Genomic DNA, 24,498 nt, shown 5'->3' on the forward strand with positions numbered 1-24,498 from the left:
CATTTTTCCTTCTGCTGTGTTTTTATTGCTGCTCATGGTGTGAATCATCCATACCTCTTCTCAGTGTAAAATAATAAGTGCTTCAGTTAATAAATAGCTGGTCAGAAAATCATCTTGTCCTTGGTAATATAGCAGTCATTCTGCTTGGTACATGGATTCCATTGGTAAGACATACTGCAATAGCTTAAGTTGAAAGCCAAAATTGATTATGGAACAAATGCTGCTAAAATGTCTTAAAGACTTATTCTCTGTAAATGCTGCCAAGACCATCACTTCCTATTCTTAGTTGTGTAATTAAGGATGCAGTCCTATTCATATGTAGGAATGTGCCATACTGAAGCCAGTGAACAGAAGTATATATGCATAGGATTCTGTTATATCTGATTTGGTCAGTTCCTTTTAAATTGTATTCTGGAGAGCATGGAATTCATTGGAAACATAATGGTTTTTTTCATTGAGAAGGTCAGCACAGCAGCAGACTTCTTGAAAGATAGTTTGCCCCCTGATGCTGATCTCTCCCTACAGTTTTAGCCAGACATAAAAGTGTTGTAGACTGTAGATTTAAGTTAACGTGGGACAGTGGTAAGGCCTGCAAGAGTTGGTGATACACTGGTGAACATTCCCCAGAATGCAATGCATTCAGTGTGCTCCGAATCATTACGAAGCATACTGAAGCGATTCCGATAACCCGAATCCGAAGCAGCTTGCTGTTGTGGGTTTTGGGTTATTCCAAATCTTTTTCTCACTTTGGGTAAACCTGAAGCAGGAAAACTGAATATTTCCCTGGTGCACACCCCTAAATTACACTGTAATCAGCTCTGAGTCTCAGTAAGAAAGGCGGGCTATAAATAGCATAAATGAATAGTCTTTAATATGTCGCTATATTTGTGTTTTATTCTGATACAGCAGACAAATATGACTGTCCCTTTGAAATTGTCATCAGAATGAAAGCATGAAAGGAATCTGTACTCCACAGTCTAACTTCTTTGGTGTATTTTTGACCTGTAGCGCAATGGAGTTTTAATGGAATTGAAGGGTGACACTGTGTAATCCACCTTGAGTCTCCGTAAGAAAAATGCTCTGTAAATAGTGTAAATGAATAAAAATATACTGTCTACCTCAAGGGGAATGGATTTCTTGCTTTTCTGAGAATCAAAAGGAAAAGTGAAATAATGTTGTACCTGTAGTAACTTGTTCATTGTTGGTCTTCTGTGCAGTCCCACATGGGACTGAGTATGTGCAGACCTGCTGATTAGAGATTGTTTCACAGTTTTTAACCCTCTAGGGGGTGCTTCTCCCCAGAATGCATGCACAGCTGCTTCCCATCGAAACAGTCTGCACTCTGGCAGGCAGCGCCCCAAGCCCTCATTTCCTCTTTCGCCTCCAGTCGATGAGGTTCTTCTGCAGCATGCTCCTCCGTTTTCTTGCTGTGCCAGGACAGGCCTTCCTATCGCACCACTGAATGGCTGAAAAAGCCCTAGTCAAAAGATGCACTCAGTACAATACTAAAATGAGAACTGATGGGCATTCTCTTTGTCTCGTCTGCCTGGAGGAAAGACGTAGTGTCACCTCTTGCAAACATTGCCAGAATTTCACTACCAAGGCTTGGGTGGAAAGAGCCACTAGGCTCGAAGCCATAGAATGGGAAGAGGTGCTATCAGTTTCTACCAGCCCTTCCATAAAAGCTGCTAAATCCTCTGCTCTAGCAGAGCTAGCTGCTAAATTGGGTCCAATCCCAGCATCTGCTCCAACGTCAAGGGCCTCAAGCCCTTTAGAATTGGCTCTGACAACACTATTCCGCTTCAGAAAATTGGAGTCTGTTGGAGCAGCTTTGGAGCCGACAACACCATTCTGCCTTGAGTTCTCCAAATCCCTCGGATCTGACATGAATGCCCACAATTCGACAGCATTCGAAGTCAAGGGAATCCTAAATTGTGCCCGTCATTGCTATGTGTGTAGCTTCAGCTGCCCACTTGGATCCAAACACAGAGATCCAAAGATATGGAGACACTGATGCTGGAATTTTTGGAACTATCAAGGAAGAAAGCCAGGTCTAAGTCTTGACACTCTTCCAAAAGGAGAGAGACCTCTGGCAAGAAGGCTAATATTGAGGTAGAGACACATACGGTGGAAATTATCGAAACCCCACATACACCCTCATTGTGTTCAAAGTTGCCATCTAGTTACTCTTCTGAGGAAGAGGGTGAGATACCAAGAACAATCCCAGTTCCTAGATATTGGGCCCAAAGGCAAGATCTATATCAACCTTGCTGCACTCGTAGATGCTAATCCTGATTTCACCAGGAGATGTCAACAACTTTGATGTCTCCATGGGAGAACCATACACGACAGAATCAGTTGGATCTGCCTTGAAGGTTTCACAGAAACTTAAGTCGCATTGACATTAACACACCATTCCTAAATCTTCCATTGCTTTCCAGTTCTTTGAATTGAACCATAAACCCTATGAGGTTGACCGGAGCCCAGTTTTACCATCCAATCCCTCCCCTGTCGAGGCAGTGGGTGGTGGAGGATCAATCTCACCTATTGACGATTTCAGTTTATACACTGAGCAAATGTTCCATATAGCCAAATCATTGGACATAGATGTTTTCTCTACTGAGCCTAAGACAAAGGATAAGATCCTGCAGCACTTATACTTGGGAAATCCAGCCGATATTGCTTTCCGGATGATTGAGGTATTTGTAGAATTAATTTCCTCTCTATGTGAGGAGCCGGCATCTGTTCCACCCATATCTAAAAAAGCTTTATAAAACCAGGATAAATGCCTTTTCCTGTTCACCCACCTCCATCATTGGTCATCACTGAAAAAAAGCAGTATAGACATCAACAGGGACCTCATTCCCACTAGCAGATAGAGAGGGGAAGAAACTTGATGGGCTTGCAAGGAAGATCTATACTTCAGCAGCCCTCAACATAAAGATTGTGCATTACACAGCAATTATGTGGGCTTACCAAATATTCCTCTGGAACAGGATTGCTCTCGTTATCTCACCCTCTTCCTTGGAAGAGTAATAAGATGGCAACTTTGAACTCAATGACGGTGTACGTGGGGTTTCGATGATTTCCACCTTATGCGTCTTCACCTAAATATTAGCCTACTTACCAGGAGGTCTCTTTCTTTTTGGAAGAATGCCAAGACTTAGACCTAGGACCAGAGAGCTTTCGTGAATGTGATTCAGGAAGAGGCATTGAGGCTGTCCAAACAGCAAATTAATGTGGACAGGAATGTGGCCGACTCGTCTACAAGAGCATTGGCATCAGCTATAGTCCTTAGGAGTCATGTATGGCTCTGTTCAACAGCCTTACATGTAGAGACACGTAGCAGAGTGGAGGACTTATCATTCAAGGGCCAAACACTATTTTCTGCAAAAACTGATGATTATCTTTTGCAGAAGTGAAAGGATCGATAGACTGCGAGGTCTCATGGTGTCCTGCCATTGAACCAGCAAGTGGGATCAAGCCTTCCTCAGACAACATCAGTCTTATAGATACCAACTGTACCGGTATCCTCAGAACTGCTCAGCTTCCGTTAACCAAAGGCAATATCAAAGACAACAGCCACCACATAAATTGAGGCAAGGTGTCCACCCTCTAACAAGGATCAGGACCAGAACCATAAACAGTTCTGACTAGAACGGGAATGCTGCATAGTGTTTGGTGGTAGACTCACCTCTTTCATTCAGCGTGGGTCCTTATCACTTCAGATATTTATTATTATTGGGTTTATTTTATTAATTGGATTTCTAAACCACCCTCCCCTTAACAGGGCTCAGGGTAGTGTATAACATTCTAATACATTCTAACATCATAGTTAAATTTACATAATTAACATATAAATATAATTTCAATCAAGGTAAGAACCATTAAAATAGTGCAACATCATTAAGGGAACAGATAATGGTGCCAGATATAATGGTACTAATTGCTGTCCTCAACCATAAGCCAGGTGAAACATCTCTGTTTTACATGCCTTGCAGAACTGGAATCATTTGAGTATTGGAGATAATTTGGGTGTTGGAGATTATTGAAAATGGTTATAAAATTGAGTTTGACAGTTTACTGCATCTGAGTTTTCCTCCTAAATCTACACAGAAATCATCACCTGCTTTGGCCATAGAACTGGCAGCATTATTAGAGAAAGGGGCAGTCCCACAAGTCCCTGTATCTGAATCCCAATTTGGGTTTTACTCCAGGTTTTTCCTGGTTCAGAAAAAGGATGGTGGTCTTAGACCCTTCTATATTTAAGAGAATTAAACAGATTTGTTGGGGTATGCAAATTCAGGATGGTAACCCTTTATATGGTTTTACAACTACTTCAGATTCTTGGTTTGCTGTCTTGGCTCTGAAGAATGCATATTTTCACATATCCATCCATTCTTCCCCATAGAAAATTTCTGAGGTTTATGGTTGGACAGAATACTTACCAATACCAGGTGCTATCATTTGGGTTGGCCATGGCCCCATGAGTCTTTGCAAAATATATGCCGGTGGTAGTGCTTACTTTAGAATCCAGGGATGCTCCATATACCCTTATTTGGATGACTGGCTGATATCCGCTTCCTCCGGTGATCTCCTACAAGAACAGATAAAATTAATAATAGAAATATGCCAAAACTTAGGACTTGTAATAAATTTCAAAAAGTCTAATATGAATTCTTCTAGGAGGGTGCAGTTTATAGGAGCAGTCCTTGATGCTTCTTTGAACAAGGCTTTTCTGCCACCAGAAAGGGTACAGAAAATAAAATCTCTAGTGAGATCATTTACAGCTTGTAAATTCCAGTTAGCACTGAAAATTCAGACACTCTTGGGTCTCGTGGCAGCTATTACAGCTGTTATTTCTTTAGCCAGACTACAAATGAGTAGAATGCAAGTATGGTTCCTATTAGTTTACCATGCAGAGGTTCACTCTCAGGATAGGAAATATGGTATACCTAGGGCTATAGTCCGATCATTACTGTGGTGGTCTGTGGATTCCCACTTCCTAGGAGTTAAATTTGATTCACCTAAGATTGAGGTCACAATCACCACCGATGCCTCAACACAGGGTTGGGGGGGTGCGGTTTCATTGTGGATGCTATTCTTCCCATGGCATATGGCTGGAAAGTGAACAGAGATTGCATATTAATTTTTTGGAGCAAGGTTAGTCTCTTATCTCCTTTGCAGATATGGTGAAAGGCAAAAATGTTCAAATACTCATGGATAATTGCACAGCAATGTTTTATATAAACAAGAAGGGAGGCATGAATTCCTTGACCCTGTGCATAGAGGCCATACTCATTTGGGAATGGACCAACAGACACGATGTATCACTTCAGGCTGTTCACATTCAAGGTGTGACCAACATTATTGCAGACAGACTAAGCAGATTAGGCTCTTCTACTCATAAGTAGTCACTGAAAGAATCATACATACTACCGCTATTCTGGCAGTGGGATTTTCTGGATGTAGACCTGTTTGCAACAAGGGAAAATCAAAAGGCCCTCTTGTTTTGCTCCATAGGAGGAATAGATCCAATGTCCTTAGGGGACACCTTTCAGGTGAATTGGTCAGGGTATCTGTTTTCCTCTCATCCTTCTAATCGCTCAAATGGTCAGCAAGATACAGGCCGAGGAAATGAATGCCATTTTAGTGGCATCACCAACCTTGGTTCCATCTGCTACTACAGCTAGCCAGATGCAAATTTCAACAACTACCCATGGTTCCAGATCTACTCACCTGCAGGGGAATTCAATATCATGACATACCCAGACTCAAACTAACAGCCTGGCTAATCCTACAGTAGGGAAGCTCCCAAACAGGGTAGCAGAGGCAATTTTAAATGCAAGAAAACTAAACATGAGAAAGTTGTATGCTCTCAAATGGGAAAAATTTGCAATTGTGCCAGGAGTAAGGGCTTGGACTCTTATGATTGCCCCTTAACATTTATATTAAAATACTTGCTCAAGTTTAAACAGGAGGTTCTCTCCATATCATCTGTTAAGGTGTAGTTAGCTGCCATCTCAGCATTTCATCCTCCTAATGGACAAAAAGACATTATTTTATCATTACACTTCTAAATTATTCCTTAAAAGATTGCATAACATGTTCCTACCAGTTTCCCAGATAGTTCCTCAGTGGTCATTACAGTTCTAGCAAAAGTAATGATGAGACACTTCAAACCCCTGGCTATTTGCCATTTAAGGGTTTTTGTCTATGAAGGTGGTACTCCTGGCAGCATTACATATGGACCCACCTTTCCTTAAGATCCACACAGAAAATGTGGTCCTTAGACCTAGTCTAGAATTTCTCTCAAAGGTGGTTTCCAAGTTTCATACCTCACAGGAGATAATACTCCCAGTTTTTCCCCCTTCTCCAGTGTCTGGTGCTGACAGGATGCTCCACACCTTAGATGTACAAAGGGCAGTCCTCTTTTATCTGCACTGTGCAGCACCTTTCATGTCAGATGCCCAGTTGTTTGTTTGCTAGACTTGCCCAAATAGAGGCAAAAGAGCTGCTTCATAGATGATAGCTAGATGGGTAGTCTAAGCTATCTAGATGTGCTATAAACAGGCTAACCTACCTTGTCCTTTGGAAGTCCATGCTCATTCTACCAGGTTGCAGGCATCTTCGGCTGTGGTTCTTAACAGAGTACCGCTGCAGGATATATGCAGAGCGGCTGATGCCTTCATCAGACACTGCTCTGGGTGTGCTGAACAGAAAAGAGGCTGCAGTGGGTCAAGCAGTACTGTTCCAATAAAGAGCCTGACTGTCCTCCTTGGGTAAGAGAGCCAGTTTGGTGTAGTGATTAAGAGCGTGGGACTCTAATCTGGAGAACCGGGTTTGATTCCTCACTCCTCCACTGGAAACCAGCTGAGTGACCTTGGGTCAGTCACAGCTTCTAGCTCTCTCAGCCGCACACACCTCACAGGGTGTTTTGTTGTGGGGATAATAATCCATAGTTGGTAAACTGCTCTGAGTGGGTGTTAAGTCATCCTGAAGGGCGGTATATAAATTGAATGTTATTATTGTTATTAATCTCCCATGTGGGAGATTGCTTGCTAATCTCCCATGTGGGACTGCACAGAAGACCAACAGTGAAAACAGGGTTCTGCTTATCTGTAACTGTTGTTCATTGAGCTTTTCTGTGCAGGCATACATACCCTGTCTTCTGCCCTGCTGTGTTCTCTTCACAACTTACCTGGAGAGTCCAGTGGCTCAGGAGAAACTGAGGGCTTGGGGCGTTGCCTCTCCCAGAGCATGGAATGTTTCAGTGGGAAGCAGCCCCACATGCGCTCTAAAGATGAGAGGTGCCCCTTAGAGGGTTAAAAGCTGCAAAACAATCTTCTATCAGCAAGCCTGCGCATGCGCAGACCCATGTGTGCCTACATGGAAAACCTCAATGAACAACAGTTATTGGTAAGAGCAACCCTGTTTTCTTGGTCTCTTCCAGAAGTAAGTTGCCAATTATAGGTGATAATTGGGACATCTGTATTTTATTGCATTTGTAGTAGTGAAAGTTCTGGCTTTGGCTGTGCTGGTGTAATAGCACAGAATTTTCAGTTGCTCAAGAAAGTTTTCTGCCCAGATTTTCCTTGAGGGGAAGGAGTATTGTTAGTTTGGTTGGGGTTTAATATGTCACAGAGGTACAAACATGAAGACTTGGAAAAGGTACTAGGCTATAAGGAGCAGAAGGAAGGGCTCCTCCACGTACTGAGAGAGAGGGACTTGAAGCAAGGCTAAAGGGCAGAGGAGGAAGCAAATGGATGCAAGAGGCAGCGGATGGGAAGTAGTTCAGAAGAAGCCCCACAGCTCAAGAAACGTTGAGCATTGTGGTGGTGGAGGAAGAGAGAATAGTGTGAAGAAATCTAGTTGAGAGACCGTGTTTCTAAAGAAGATGAGGCAAAGTAGCTGTTTCAGCATGAGGAAGCAGTGGTGGATGGAGACACAGCTGTACAAAGGAGGCTCCAAGGAGGATTTGAACCAGGATCCATAATCCCTTAGCTAGCTTGGCAGTGATGAGCATTTGTACCTTAAGTTCTTGGTGAGCTACAGAATAAAACAAGACCCATCCCTTTGGTATATGTACTCAGGGGAGGGAGAGGCCAGTCATGGTACTATTAGTAGTAGTTGGCTAGTAAGCCAAATCAAAATATGTGGACTCCATACTGGGATTGTGCACTAGTAGTGGAAAGAAAAAGAGCAGGCAAATGAGGCTTGGAAGACTGTGGGATAGCCAAGAAAACATACATGTTTTATTTGGAGTCTAGCTCTCCACAGGGGAATTCTGAAGGATATGGAATACTTCTCTGCTTAATGTAGTAGTCTGCTTTGTTAACAGAAACCTGGCAAATAAGCCACCTTAAGGTGTTAGTCAGGCTACAGAATTATTTCCAAAAGTCCTATGTTTAAATTAATAGTGTTATTAAGCAGAAACTAGTTAGAATTTTTCTGTGACGTGTTTCTAATTGTTGCAGCAACATTTGCTATTGTCCAAATTTGTGTATATGAAAATGAAAACTTGATTCCTGTGGAACATTGGACACTGTGGAGAAATGCTTTCCACTCTAGAATTCACCCCAGTAATTCAGCCATTGGGACTGTACTCTTGTCTATGAGCTGCAATCCTGTAGCTAGAAACAGGGAAAACTACAGAAGATCTTTCTCCCAAGCACAGAGCATTCCAATGCTTAGTTATGCAAATTGCTGTGGCTGAAGTGGAACAAAAGGTTTACCGCTTAATACTTCTGCTAGAATGTCACACCTAAAGGGACAGAGGCTAAGAAAGCCAAAAGGCTACATAATATTTCTTCCTCTTGAGGCAGAGAAATCTGGAGTCCCTTCTCTTTGTTCATCTTTGTTAGAAGCCATAAAGGGCTTTACCTAGAGGTGCCATCTTGTCCATGTGTTAAGACAATGGAAGAAATCCCAGCTCTGAGAACTAAGATAATGATGTACTTCTAAATGTAGCAACTTCAAGACTTACTGGCCTGTCCTAGCAACAACACAGGGTAAGTATAGGATTTAAGATAAGAGGATTGTATATTTTCACCATTTCTTTGTATTATTGCTTGAGCTGATGCTTGAATGGACCATGTGCACTTTTCATTTTTGTTTATTAAGCTTCTTTATATTTTGAAAGCTCAAAGCATAATCTCTGTAAACACAACTCATCTATTCAGTCTTGCTTTTCAAAGAATGGTAAAGGGCAGGAGCAGCAGCTGAGTTCGCCATCATTAAAGCATGAAAGAGTGATAGATTGTCCCAGTACTTACTAGTACAAGTGAAGTGGGAGATGGGGCAACTAGGTGGAGCATGTTAATAGCAACACAGGTACAAAGAGCTGGATGTACAAATTTGGCAAGCAGGAGATATTCTTTCAGATTGGTTTGTGGTTATGGGTACTAAGAATGAAGTTGGGACCCCCTGGGAGAAAGCGATAGGGGTTGTCTCACTGGGTGGAGACCTGAGATGATAGCTGGGCTTTTCTAATCTCCCAGGAATCAAGGGAACTGGACTTGCAAATCCTGCTTCTTCGCAGGTGCAATTAATGGGAGTGATAAAGGATTTATGTTTATATAAAGCTGTTAAATGACTGAGGTTTAGTATGTTTTAGCCACAAATTATATGATGTTTAATCATTTAATAGGACACCTATAGGATATATTGGCTTTTGATAATCCATTTACAGCACAGACCAGTTGTTTGCTGCTGGAGATAATCAGCCATCTGAACTGATGAGAAATATGCAATCAAGTAAACTGTACTAATTTAGGTCCTCAAATTGCCTACGAGCCAGCCATAATTAGTGGTCTCTATTGACCATTCCCCACTCATGTATAGGGTATGTCATAATGCACTAAGTTTGGAGCAGAATGAGTCTCTCACTACTTTTGCCTTCTCCAAGGTCCAGTGCAGTATTAAAGACTTTGCACTGAATAGCTTTCACAAGGGATCTCTTCCACCTAAACAAAATTTTATTATTGGTTCCACTTTCCAGTATTGTGATGTAGTAAAGTACTTTGAGCACTGAAAAGCTTTATAAACGTTAACTATTATTTAATAACATTGATATTCGTTGTCTGATAGCTGAACAATTGTATCTACATTAAAAACTTAATGATTACTGTAACTTGTTTTGAAAGTTCCCATATTCTATCTGAAAATAGTATAACTTGTTCAACCTGGTACTTGGAAGAAAGAGAGACACTTATTTGAATAGTGTTAAATGTCTCCTGGAGGCTATACCTTCTTACAGAGGGTTAATGCTCAGTGTTTAATAAATCCAGGACAAATATTTACCTAGTGAATTTTAAGTGCAGAATCTTATCAACTTGGTAAATGTTGCTGTAAGGAGATGGTGCCTTTGTATGAAAGGTTTCAAAGTACAGAACCATGGCTAGTAATTGCCTGCCTCACGTAATAATATGTATTGACCTTCAAAAGCAGACATCTAATCAGGAGAATTAAAATGGCGCAGCAGGACAAAGTATGCATGTAACTTTTGGGTTATTTCAAAGACATAAATTTAAAGGTAGTGTTATGATGAGTGTTTTCTTATTAAGCTATTCATTACACTTTAAAGCCCCCCCCCATGCAGATTCTTTGAAGATACTGGACCTTTTTGATAGCATTTGAGGGGTGGATGGTGGCTGTTGTTAGCCAGTGAGACAACTTGTTGCAAAATAGAACCAGCAAGTGAACATTGAAATGATCAAATAGGCACATACCTATTCTTCTACAGCTATCCTGAAGATTGTTTCAGTCATTGCCTCTTAGATACAGAGTAAAATGGAAAACTATGTGGGTGAAACCTCCTTTCTGTAATACAGTGTAAATTACAAGTACAATGTAAATGATATGCATGCCTCCCCTTCACTGCTGTTCTCATCAAAGGAAACTTGTCTATCAGTTTTAGAAGTATAGTATGCCTGGAAATTAAAAACTTGATGGTTAAGTAGATTTTTAAACATTGACTATTTTATTGGCTTCATATAGACAAACTTCTCACTGAGATAGCATACCTGTGTCCACCTAGGACTGCTGGAGGGGCTTGTATGCCTGAGTGCAAAAAACCCAACCCTCTTCTCACCAACAAGATAGCATTTTTTATATGGAGGAACATCCAAGGCCCTAGTTGCTGCTTGAAGTGTGGTAAAACCTGCCCTGGTGCAGGTTTTACCTCAGTAGTGACAACTAGCCACTCTCCCTCCCTATTTCTTAATATATAATGGTGAAGTAAACATCTGTATTGTATTTTAACTTGTAGGAGTTCATTGGAAGAAGTGGAATGGATTTCTCTCTGGTGCTAATAATAGAATGAGAGCTAAGCTACAAGAGATGAATTACATGAGGAGGAGCACGTGAAGGGAGTCGCAATGTTAGCCAGGAAGCTGAGTTTTAAAAGAGATGGAAGGCTTTGTTAATTTCAGGCTCTACAGAACCTGGGAGATCACTGCTCAGAAGGTTTGTTTATTTCCTCTTCCCCTCTTAGAAGGGGGGGAGTGAAACTGACAGAGCCTTCAGGAGGCAAAGAGGAAATTAACAAACCCTCTGAACAGCATCTCCCTGGCTCTGTAGAGAGGGGAAATTGACACAGCCTTCCAATCTCTTTTAAAACTCAGCTAATATTGCGACTCCCTTCTCATGCGCATCCTTGTGTAAATTGTCTCTTGTAGCTTGGCTCTGAGTGATTTTGTGTGATTGAGCTTTAACATTGTATTGAGATGCACCAAGAAACTGTTCGGTGGCTGATTTGCTAGTGGCCTGTCATTTGTATAGCATGACTGGTGACTGGTTTCAGTAATGTGTTTACCAAGTTTCTATATATTTTGAATACCCAAGATTGGCATCCAATTTAAAATCCATTAAAACCAGAAACAAAAGCCAACAAAACAAAGTAATAAGTCAAAGATTAATAATCATTACCCTTCATTTTCAGAATATTAGTTTCTCAGAAACCTGGCAGAACATGAACAGGTATCAGCTTCTGGAAGAGGTGCGGGATGAGATGTGAGCATTTCTTGAAGGAGGACATTCTACAGTATGAAGGCAATTACTGAAAGCACTGTGCTACCCATAAACGCCAACCTTGCATTCAGGGTCCAAGCATTCTTATTGGGGAGGGGCAATACAAACTTGTAAAAGCTACCTCTGCACACATCAGCTCTACAATCCTTCATCCCATATATACAATGGAAAAAAGCCTTTTTAAATCACAAAATTACTGTTATATATTCTACATTTCTAACAAATGCCCACTTTTGCTTTTTTTGTTTAATAATAACTCTCCACCTGGGTGTCCTACAATTTGCTTTTTAATAACTTTTTGGCCACTAAAAAGGGACTGTCCTGTCAATTTCTTTTTAAAAATTTTAATGGACTAACATGGCAGCGAAGATTAGACCAGTTAATTTAAAGCTTTATTTTTATGCCCCTTTTCACTGCAGAATCATGAATGATCCCCCACAAAGTCCATTTCTCTTGCAAGTTCTCATTCAATATACTTGATGTCTAGGTAACTTAACCATTCTTGCCCCATGGTAGATCACCTGCAGTTTTTGATGAGTGCTAGGGCTATGCACGCTTCACTGGAAATTAGCTGCCACAGACTCCGTTGCAGTGTTGAAATCATTTTCATCTTGCTTTTGTTCATCTGCTTCCCTTGCTGCCTGACTGCAGAAAGGCCTTGGCTGATTTAAAAAACCGGAGCACAGATTGGTTTCCTTTAGCTTCCTTATCTCTCTCCTGCTTATGCAAAAGGAATTCTGGGACTCTTGATATGAGAATCTCAGGAAGCCCGATAGTTTGATTTTGTGTGTGTGTGTGTGTGTGGGGGGTGAATGCCGGGTCTTCTACCTCCTGCTGGGAGGGTAAGACTTTTTGATGCTAAATATCTTGAGTGTGAAAAATCATGCCTTAAAAAGCATGTATAACACTGAAAATAAATTTCTAAGAAATATTTTCTGTTTTAGACACGCTTTTTAAGGCATGATTTTTCACACTCAAGATATTTAGCATCAAAAAGTCTGAATTTTTTTCCAGTGTAAAAATTAGGAAAATTTGAGGGACACTAAAAAGATTTGTGGTAGTATATGAGCTTTCATGAGTGAGCTGTGATTCATGAAAGCGTATACTCTACCACAAATTTTGTTAGTCTTATAGGTGCAACTGGACTCTTGCTCTTTTGTAAAACCAGAACTGTTGAATGAATTAAAATGGCAGCATCAAATACCAGAAGGGTAGCTGTGTTGGTCTGAAAGTGTTGGGGGAAGGGGGCCTGGGCAGTAGTGCTCATGCACCTGTGAAACTACTCTTGAGATGGCTTCTGAATCTTTAGAGACTGTTTCTTTGAGGAACGGGTTGGACAGCTAAGAGAATTCTATAGCAATGCATGTTTCACCAAATGTAAATTTGTGAGGCCTGCAGTACCTCACTTTCAATCCTGGTCTTTTCCAAAACATGATAGTTAGCAGTGTAATAATTGTACTATATAAAAATACAGCTACTGCAAAGATACCTCTTATTTCAAGTAGGAAATTACTCAGTGCACTGCTGTCAGAATCATTTAAAATGAGCATTTGATAGGCATACACCTACAGCATAGGCAAGGCTGCTTCTAAAATTTAATGGAGCGCACTGAAGTGTGCTCTCACAAACAAAACTGGCAAGATTTTTGAGTGAATAAGTTCATATTCTCAGTAAAGCATAGCTAGCCAAACACATATGCTGCCTTCAGAATGTTGGGAATTAGGGTCACGCTGTACAGATTCCTGGCCAGATTTCCAGGGGAGGTTTTTCTTTGGATAGGGGCTGTGGTACTGGAGGGTAGGTTAACTCCCACGCCCCTCTTGCCACTTTTGCAGCTAGTTAGATGAGTCTTTTGAGCTGCTGTTTCTCCCCTGAAAAATCTCAAGGCACTTGTATGGCTTCCCCTCTCCCCAACAGAATTGGTAGCTGCTTGGGAATGGTTTTTCAGGTTAGGAAAAGGGCACCAGAGGACGCTTAAAAACAACAACAACATTATTTTGTGCTCTGTCACCACCCTGATCCAGGTCAGGGCTCATCAGAGATGTTGTTCACCAAGAGAAAATGCACTGGACATCTGATCCCAAGCCTTGCAGTGTCTCATCTAGTATAACCCTCAGTTTCACTGGTGTATTGGCTGGATGTAGTGATTAAGAGCGGCAGGACTACTCTGGAGAGCCAGGTTTGATTCCCCACTTCTCTGCTTGAAGCCAGATGGGTGACCTTGGGTCAGTCACAGCTCTCTCAGCACCACCCACTTCACAGGGTTGATTGTCGTGAGGATAATAATAACACACTTTGTAAACCGCTCTGAATGGGTGTTAAGTTGTCCTGAAGGGCGGTATATAAATTGAATGTTATATTATTATGTGATCCGTAGAATTAGCAGTGAACTTGGTGGACTTGGGAATAAATAGTAGGTGCAAACAGATGCTGGAATCGCCATGGATAAGGTAGCTAGAAGACTTGATTGCAGGGAAGTTCAACAGGATAGGCTTGTAAAGGAGAGAAGTTGTGTGTAAGGAAAGATTGAGTAACTGCTGAAATGGCTCACTTCCTTATTACCATGATGCAGTTGAGCCTGATGACCTAATTAATTACTTGTTTGGTTCTTATAATTGAAATAACTTGCTTATAGTGAAATGGCACTTGTTTGCTGAATTGTTTTCTTGTTATAATGCAAGTGGTTTCTTCAGAACATATCTAGATTATGAATTGGAAAGTTAATGTGGATATTGTATGTCTTCCTGCCTGTTTCATGTTTGTGTGAAGTTCTCTAAAATCCTACCCCCCAAATAACTTGGCCACGTCCATGCTTCAGATATCACCTTGAGGCTTCTTAGCCGCTGCCTAAACTTACAATTTCACAACCTCCTTTTCAAGGAAGCCACAGTAAGTAACTAGATGAAGTATGTAATATAAATATTTCCCTGTAATCCATTTGCTAAACCAGATTAATCATAAACCCATCTATTTTTAGTAAAAACGAATCTGTCCTTTGGGAACTGCGGAAGCACCAGCATCAGATGTATTTGAGAGAGAGGGAAACCTGAGTGTATGATGGATACTTGTGCAGGATTTAAGAGCTCTGTTAACAAGAGTTGGGGAAATGCCCTTTCCCTGTTACTTGAAACATTTTTTTTGTTTGTGTGGTCAGTTGATGAAACTGTTCTCACTGGCATTACTAGCTGCTTTATATTTTATGCACACTGTATATTTCTTTATTTATTTATTAAAGCATCTACACCACACCTTTCCACATAGTTAAAGATGTCTTAATGCTTTTTAGAATGTCCAAATTAAAAACAAGATGAAATCTCTCTCCGCCCTTAAAAGAAGTATGCTGTTCACACCCCCTCATATAAAGTCAGGCAATAAAATTATTGAGCTTTAAAATAAAACTTAGATAAATGTCGAACTAGAGTGAGCATTTGTGCCAATTGCTCAGTTCTCTCCTTATATGTATATTTTATTGTTTATCTCCATTAGTCATACCTTCCTTCCCTCTAGACAACCGAAACTGAACAAACATCTTAGTGGGACTAATGGCCTACTACTCAAAGTCAAATTACTTTCTTCAAATGTACTATGAAGCTAAATATCTATATTAATCTTCCTACAAAGACGTGCCATTGTTTAGAGAGAGCAAATAAACGTCCAGAAATTTAGGAGTTTAGCAAGTGCTTACCATGAAATCTTTGTCAGCCGTTACACAGTCATAAAAAAAATATAAAAAATTGAAAATGGAATTCTATCTTAACCTTGGAAAAAAATCAAAAGCTTACAAAACAGTTTTCATTTCCTTATGAGAAACTGGTTGGAATAGAGGCGGTATTGTAGCAGAAACATACAGAAGAGGTTGTGGCTGATTCATTTTAGAAGAAAACGTTTACAGCAGTATAGCAATATTCCCCTTAAGGGAAACATACCTGACAGGTGAGCTGTGACCTCACCAAAAATTAGTCATGTTAAACTAGGGAAAGTAATGGGTGGGAATAGTAACAGACTTGTTTGAAGGTTATGGTAGCTCTCCCTCTATTGATTGTTCTCATGGCAATCTCTACAGAACTAAAGTTGTAGGACATAAAGCAGTTCTAGAGCCTCAACTCTTACTTTGAACCAATGCTTTACATTGCAGAAACTGAGACTCCATGATTGCAGTGGGCTCTTAGAGGCTAGTCTCCTAGGTAATGCTCTGAATAACTTGTTTTATAGTACAGTGACAATTTCCTATTTGAATATTTAGGAGGCTCTGACTATACTGTATATGCTTATGTGGAATGCAGAATGTATAGATATCCATCCCATATACTTTAGACTGAACTAAGACACTGGGAATATACTGATCTCCCAGAGTCAGCTGAGTATTCTTCAAATTTGGGGAAATGCTTTAGGTAACAAAATTATTTTGGTTGTTGTGGGTTTTCCGGGCTGTATTGCCGTGGTCTTGGCATTGTAGTTCCTGACGTTTCGCCAGCAGCTGTGGCTGGCATCTTCAGAGGTGTAGCACCAAAAGACAGAGATCTCTCAGTGTCACAGTGTCCACACACAGTGTCACACTGAGAGATCTCTGTCTTTTGGTGCTATACCTCTGAAGATGCCAGCCACAGCTGCTGGTGAAATGTCAGGAACTACAATGCCAAGACCACGGCAATACAGCCCGGAAAACCCACAACAACCATCGTTCTCCAGCCGTGAAAACCTTCAACAATATAAAATTATTTTGCTCAGTACTATGTATTCCTTGTCTAGATGAATTGACCTGGTTTTTAAAAGAAGGTTGATGGTGCTGGAAAGGTTACCCTGTCCACAACATATGTATCTTTGATTGATATAATCACCTTATGCGACATTAATGGATTGCAACCAAAGACACCCTTGCGCTACCAAGTTTGCAATCACAACTAGATTATGCTACTTTTTCTTGCTACTGGGAGAAGGACTGGTCCTGTCCCACACACAAATGGATTTCCTAAACTGATGTCAGCAACTGATGGATTTCCAAAATTGAGAGAGTTACTCTAGTAATTCTGTCTCATTACTTGTTCCCACACACTGTATCCAAACCCTGCCCCAAGCCTCGCAACCATCTTTCATTGATTGTAACCAGGGGTCATTTCATAGAAAAAGAGCTGGAGGAACTCATTAGCATAACTCATTAGCATAACACATTAGCATATGCCATGCCTCCTGCCATCACCGAAAGTGTGTCATTAGTATAACTGATTTGCATATGCCACACCCCCTGACATCACCTATTCTGGCTGTTTTGGACCCAATCCTGGCCATTCAGGTCTGAAATTGGACCCAAAATCGCAAAAAGGGCCTGAAAATGGCTAAAAAGGGCCCAAAATGGTCAGGATTGGGCTGCTGATGAGTGGGAGAGTGATCCACCACCCGTCAGAGGCCCGATCCAGGCCGTTTTGGCCTCAATCCAGGCCAAAACGGGCCCAAAATGGCTGAGAGTCAGGTGAGCAGGGCCACCTGACATGTGACCTTTTTGGGGAACTGCCGGAACTGAGTTCCTGCACGTTCCCCCTCGAAATGAGCCCTGATTGTAACCATGTCAGAAAGCTTGGACACAGGCATGCCAACTTAAGGAACTCAACACTACTCCTTTTGTTTATGAATCCACCACGCAGTAGAAAGTGTTCTGGTGCGTCACCAGCTTAAGCAATCAATCACCCTATGTTTGGGCTTGCAGCCACCTTTTACTTTTACTATTACTATGTGATTATTGTCTAGGAAAAGCTCCTAGACTGAAACCTTCACTCACCTTTGCTGCAGTTTGGATTGGCCTTTCCCTGATTATATTTCTTAGATTTATAAATATGAGACCAGTAGCTGTTTTGCTACTTTGTGGCTCTGAAAGTGTAGAGAAGCATATTTTGCTACCAAAAAGAGGGTAGTATCAGAAATCTAACTGAAATAAGAAAGTATGACAAAGAGCATGGGAAAGGCATGGGATTAAAATTTGAGAGGGAGGTCTGCAGAAACTATTGCTGTTGATGATCAGTAGGAAAAAGCCTTTAGTATATCATTTTAATGATTTTTTTTAAAAGCTTCTGGACATTCAGAGTATTGATAGCATATTGCAAATGATGGCAGGCTACATCTTTTGATGGAAAGTGGCATCAGTGTTGTAGGTTGGCAAAGTGAGACTGTTACAAACACATTTGCATGTACTCCATTACTCCTACCCTATAAAAAACCCCTTGTCAGGCAGCGGTACAAAGAACTTTCTTTGCCATGTGGAGCAGGAAGTGATCGAGCCATGTCTTGCTGGTTACTAGAATCAATGGCTCTATTACCTATCCTAGCTATAAAGTTGTAAATTCCTGGGTTTGAAATGGTCCTGTGTATGGACAATTGCCAAGGGAAATGAGATGTTTTGACTCAAGCATGAGACAGTATCAGTGTACCACAGTCTTCTCTCCAGTTACCTATAATTTTGTCTTTTAAGGTATGGTATATAGTTTGAGGCAAATAAATTGTGTGCTTCTGTGGATCCAGTGGAGAGTGAGCAGGCTTTTAAAATAGACTGGCATGTTCTGGCATGTTATGGTCATCTTTGTTTCCTTCCTCTTTACTGTATATTCTTCTTATTGTATGCTCTGAGGCCATGTTGCTCTGTTTCCTGCCTTCCCTTGTTCTAAATCTAGACTTGACATGAGGGGATGTTATTGAACATAATTGCTGGGATGAGGGGATGTTACTGGACATAATTGCTGGGTGGTGCTGTTTCAGTTACTCCTGAAGGAGTTGGATTTATTTTTATATAGTTTTATTTTGGCTATATGTTTAGGCTTTATGTGGGCAACCCCTAAAAATTCATTTTGCTCATACTTGTGAAGCCTTTGTCATAGAATTGGATTAAAGAGCCTGTATTTCCTGTTGAGCTTGCCTTTTTTTGGAAGCTTCAGCAACTTCAGTAATTAAATGTTCTTTCTAGTCAATATTTTGTTACTATTTCTTGAGCAGCTAGTTTGTCTATATTTTTATGGTGATGAAGATCAAACAGACAACTTATACAGAATATCAAACACTCTCAGATTTATCTGTGTACATGTAATAATATGAATGCTCTGTTGCAAGTTTAAGCAGAATCTTGGTAACAGTAGACTACAGACTGGGTTGGAGCCGCCCATCAGTAGTGACTCAAAAGCTTTCTTGATTGAAATGCAACTTCTTAGGCCGGATTTAGTCCCACCCCATAACGCCAGGCTTTCACTTGGATTCCTGCTGTTATTAGAGCTTAGGGCAAGGGGGAGTGCTGGAAGTTTATGAAATATGTGAGACTAGCAACAGTGCTGGCTAGTTGGCAGTCATCGGGTCTGCGCTAGTGGTTTTCCGCTGTTCAGCTTCCAAATTACCTTGATTTTTCTTTGTGTTTCCACAAGTGGGAAGGCAATCCTATCAGCAGCTTCGAAGTGTTGACAGACATGTCTGCTTCATTTTTTTATCCCCCCCCCCCAAAAAAAACCTTGCCATCAGATGTGTTTGTTTGATGCAATGTTTATATGTAGCAAGGTTTTTTTGGGGGGGGGGATACGACTCCACTGCAGCACGACTGCTCAGAAAGTCCGATCAAAATTAATCCTGCGGAATCCCCCATCATCTTCATCTTCCTCATTCTCATTTCTGGTGGCAGCTGCTGGCAAGGCACTTAAAGTATTAGGGCTGATCTCGCACATTCTAATCAAGTTGTTTTCTTATCTCCCCTTGCTTCTCTTGGGTAGGTTTAGTCTACCATGCCTGCAAAGAGTGGCAGCAGTGGTATTACCTACAATATTACTAGCAGTGGTGTGAGCTTTGTAGGTACAGTGTGGCCTCATCTGGCACTGCAGTTATGTGCATGAGTCTTGTGGGAAGAAATGAAATTTGGGCTCGGTGACTTCAGGAGAGATGAATAGGGTGGGGAATAAGTACCCCTTCACTTGTTCAATCAGATTAAAATCCTTCCCTTGTAGCTACGTATATCAGTATAACCCAAACTGTTTAGATTGAGCCTCCTAATTCAGATTTTATTGTGCTGTTAATGGTAAGGCTTTAATAAATGATTTGCATGTGGAGTTTAAGGGGAATATAGATGTAGGCAACTCTGGATATATATCTAATTGTGGTGTTGACCTAACCTACTTTTCCACATTCTGTAGTAGCTGAGTTAATGGAAGTGTTATCTTAGATCTTTTTGTGTGGCTCATCTCTTGTTTAAAAGCTGAATGGCTATTCTTTACCTCTAACTTGTGGAGGAAATTGAACTGCTTCAGGGCTGTGTCTTAATAAGAAAATGAAGCAAAAGTTCTCATTAACTCAGTTGGCTTTTTAAAATTGATTTAATTCTGTAGCTGGTGCTTGACGAATTGAAGAATTCATATTCATGTTGCCAAAGTTAACTTTGCCAAAGTTTTATTTTAGTCTGTTATTCCCATAGGAAAAATAAAATTAAAATTTTTGATTGTCAAGCAAGCTTTTATCGATGTTGCTATATGTTGCTATTCACATGGCGACGTGAATATGAATTCTTCAAAGTTAACTTTGCTTAAGAATTTTTTTGGAGGAGGGGCAGGTTAGAGCAATTATTATCCTCATTAAACTGCCATAACATTTACAGTATAATTTGGCATTATTTGTTGATGAGTATTGTAGCTTAATTCAGCTGGAATCATTGCTTGCTTAAAGTTTTTGAAATGGGGCAAGATACATAGCAAATGTCATAGTAAGCAACATTTTTGGCCTGAATGTTAGGGAAAAAACACCTATAATATAAAATATTGGTGTGCTGGTAAATAAAAGAGAGTAGGATTATACTTGGGCAGATACAATGCACACATTGTTTATAGGTCTTCTTCCTATGGGAATAATGGACTAAAATAAAACTGCTTTAGAAATGTCAGTATAAAACGTTTTGCTTTCTGTGCACTTAAGAACATCATTGCAAAACAGGAAAATAATACCTGTCTGTCTTTCAGTCATGGCCTTAACCACATTCCTGCTTTTGGGATGGAGGATAGAAGTTGCTGTACCAGGCAAAATATTCTGTGCCACTGTTGCCATGTTCTGCCTACCACTGGAGTATAGAACATTACATGGGCTTTCACAGGTTTTTGGTTACCATTTGGCATGTGAAGCTAATGCTCTTATTTTCTCTTACAGGTACAGGAGACACAGTTGCTATTATGATCAGCTATATTAAAGGCAGAGAAATCCTTCATAGGATGGGGGACGGCTTCCAAGTGACCATGGTTATCGAAGTGGGGAAAAAACATGGATCATGGATGAATAGCTATTCCATCTTCTTTGTTTCTGTGTCATTCTTCATAGTCACTGCAGCCACAGTGGGGTACTTTATATTTTATTCCGCTCGAAGGCTTAGACTTGCAAGAGCTCAGAACAGGAGACAGGTGAGTTTGGCTTTTCTTGTTCCCTTCTGATGCTTCCCAATGGGCAAATTCAGTAACCTGTTCTTATAAGAATGTGGTAAAATAACAAACATTGTTCTTTTCTTACTTACACAGATTTTCTGCTATATTCCCCAACAAGTTCCTTCAAGTCCCTCTGGTAATTTCTTGAGGCAGGCAGGAATAAGAAAAGCCAGTGTCTTGTGCAGTCTAAACTGAGGAGACCTTGTTCAAATTCCTGCTCAGCCATCATGTTCTCTGGGTGATTTTGTGCAAGTATTGACCATTTGACAGGTCATAAAATATTTTAAAGCATAACCTAACTACAAAAGATTTTTAATAATCGGGCTTCATCCTAAAACAAACTAATTGTTTAATATTAACAGATAATGAATAAAAAGACTTTTTAAAAAAGTTGCAATGTGTCGCATCTGAGGTGAGAGCGCCTGTGCCAGGCAGGCAGGCACCTCACCAGTAGAGCAGGCACAGGAAGTCCAGGAGTTCAGTCAAAGGGCAGAGCCAAGGAACCAGTCAGACAGGGGGGGCAGACAAGATGGAGAGTCCAGGAGACAGGCTGAGGTCAGAATCCAATAAGTCCATCAGACAAGGGAGTAAGCAGGAGGGAGAGTCCAGGAGACAGGCCAAGGTCAGAGTCCAATAAGTCAGTTCCAGGCAGGGCAAGGTTCCAGGCAGGATCAGGTACAGCACTACTAGCAGCTGGGAGTGGTGAGTGAAGTTGCTTCCACACTGGGTGCTGTCCAGCATCTGCCTTTTATGCTTCTCCTAACTAGGTGCAGGTGTTGTCTCTTCCTCTGATAGCTTTGCCCTGTGCTGTGCCTGTAAACGAGCACTCTTGTGTCCTTCCCACACAGCTGCTTTTGCCTTGTTCTTCCTTCTCTCAGCTGGTTCAGGTTTCTCCTTAGCTCTGTGGGAGTCTTCCTTCACAACAGCCTCCTCAGAGGTTCCTGGCTGCTCTTCCTGGGTTTCCTCTGTAGCTACAGCTGGCTCCAGAGTAGAACCTGCTGGCTCCTCCAGCTCTTCATCTTCTGAGGAGGACTCTGGAGTGAGTGGCAGGGTGGCAGAGCAAGGCTGGTGCATGTCAGGGCAAGGCTGACTCATGACACAATGAATTATTAGGGTTGCCAGGTCAGCTCTGGCAAATGGAGAAAATGCTATATTAAAAAAATGGCCCTGGTGCAACACTGTCTCTTCAAGGTCATTCTGGAAGTGACATCATCAACTGGGGCTGGGGGCATGCACACACACCCTCATCCCCATTTCCCTCAGCCTGCCTCCTCCCAACAATCAGCTGGCAATTGGTGGGAAAAAGTTCAAATTGCAGGGAGATTGCCTGCCATTGGTGGGTACCTGGCAAGTTTATGAATTATAGCTCTTATTTATTATATTTATTTTATTTGAATCTTTGTTATCCTGCCTTTCCACCCAGTTAGGGCCATCAAGGTGGTGAATGGTTAAAACATTAAAAACCATGATTAAAAGCATGTACAAAAACATGAAGGATGGTCAGTAAAGAAAATTCCCAGCAAAACACAAAAGCCTTTGCTTGTTGGTGGAAGATGATAGAGGGACACAGATCAATCTCTCTGGGGAGAGAATCCCACAATTTTGTTGCCATGACTGAAAAGGGCCTTTCCTGGGTTGCTCTCATCTAGCCTTAAGTAATTGGAGTACATGAGGCAGGGCTCCCTCCAGAAGATGATCATAACGGCCAGATAGGTTCATATGGTGGTAGGTGGTTCTTAAGGTATGCTGGTCCCATAAAAGATTTTAAATGTCAATATCCGCCTTGAATTAGGCCTGTAGGCAAATTAGAAGTCACTGTATATGGAACAAGACCGGAGTGATATGGTCCCCATATTCTTGCCATAGCGATCTGTACCAGTTATAGTTTTTGGACACTCATCAAGGGAAGCTCCATGTACCATGCACTGAAGTAATCTAATCTAGATGTAACCAGGGCGTCTACCACAGAGACAAGATCTGTTTTACCCAGGAAAGGCCATAGCTGGCTTACCAACTGAAGCAACTGAATGGCATTCTTGGCCATCACTGCCACCTGCTAATCAAATAGTAGGTGTAGGTCCAGCAGTCACCCCCAGCCTGAGAACCCACTCCTTTAGGGGAAGACACCTGAATATCTGAATCAGTCCTTCCACCTACAAATAGCACAGGTGTCCGTGAATGAATTACTGAACATGCCTTCTTTTTGTCTTTTATCCTGAAACATCATAGCTAGCCTGTTTCATTTGTAAAAAAGGAACTTAAACCAGAAATAAAGTAAAGCAACAGATACTATTTAAAATGGAAACAAGACTGAATTTTAAAGATAACTTTGCTGTGTAGGCAACAGACAGGGTTTCCCCTCTATTTGGAGATGCCTGCAATTCTAGTGGTGGTCAGTAGCAATAGCCATTCTTGCTGAGCCTGTGGGTAATTTGGAGTTTTTGAAAATGAGTAGTGAACAATCAGCCTGAAACAGCTGCCTTGGAGGACAATTGCAAACTGTTGGGAAGTTCCTAGCCAAGCATCCTTCTACAGTGGAGACAAAAGTACGCTGAAGCTACATAATAAAATTCTTGGTTTCAGGAATATTTGATTACAGTTAAATAGACAGCCAGTGGACTGTCTATTTGGTCAATCATGACCTCACAGTCTAATCTGCTTCACAGTATAGTTGTAAGGATGCATAGGATAGGGGATGGGGATGTATGTTGCCCTGAGCTCCTTAGCGTAAGGCAAAAAAAATTGAGGATCTGGTTTGGTACAGCTCTCAAGTCTGTTAATCTTGCCCTGAAGACTAGTTGGTGAAGGGCAGATGTTCTCTGGATTTTAATGTAGTGAATAATTACAATTTACTTTCCATGCGATCAGCGTCTGGTCTTGTGTTCACAGAATACAGATGTCATAAAATCAGTCCCTTTCAAGGACTAGTTCTTTGTGAGCTATGTCTAATTTGACCCCAGTTGCTTGTTTCACGTTTAGATAGTTTTGTTTTTAAGGAAATCTACTTCTAAGGTTATGATTTAATGAGAGGAAAGATAGAGATGCT

The 24,498-nt window shown here is 41.1% G+C and overlaps 1 protein-coding gene across 2 annotated transcripts in view; it reads left to right on the forward strand.

Annotated features, from left to right (window-relative positions):
• The window catches only part of RNF128 (ring finger protein 128), a 76,794-nt gene that overhangs the window by 34,606 nt on the left and 17,690 nt on the right, over positions 1-24,498 (forward strand). For both annotated transcript variants that reach the window (XM_054996228.1, XM_054996227.1), the window contains exon 2: positions 21,184-21,431. In XM_054996228.1, coding sequence (XP_054852203.1) covers positions 21,184-21,431 — 248 coding nt within the window. The remainder of the gene's footprint in view (positions 1-21,183; positions 21,432-24,498) is intronic.

Source organism: Eublepharis macularius, chromosome 13 (assembly GCF_028583425.1).
Source record: "Eublepharis macularius isolate TG4126 chromosome 13, MPM_Emac_v1.0, whole genome shotgun sequence".
Classification (NCBI taxonomy): Eukaryota; Metazoa; Chordata; class Lepidosauria; order Squamata; family Eublepharidae; genus Eublepharis; species Eublepharis macularius.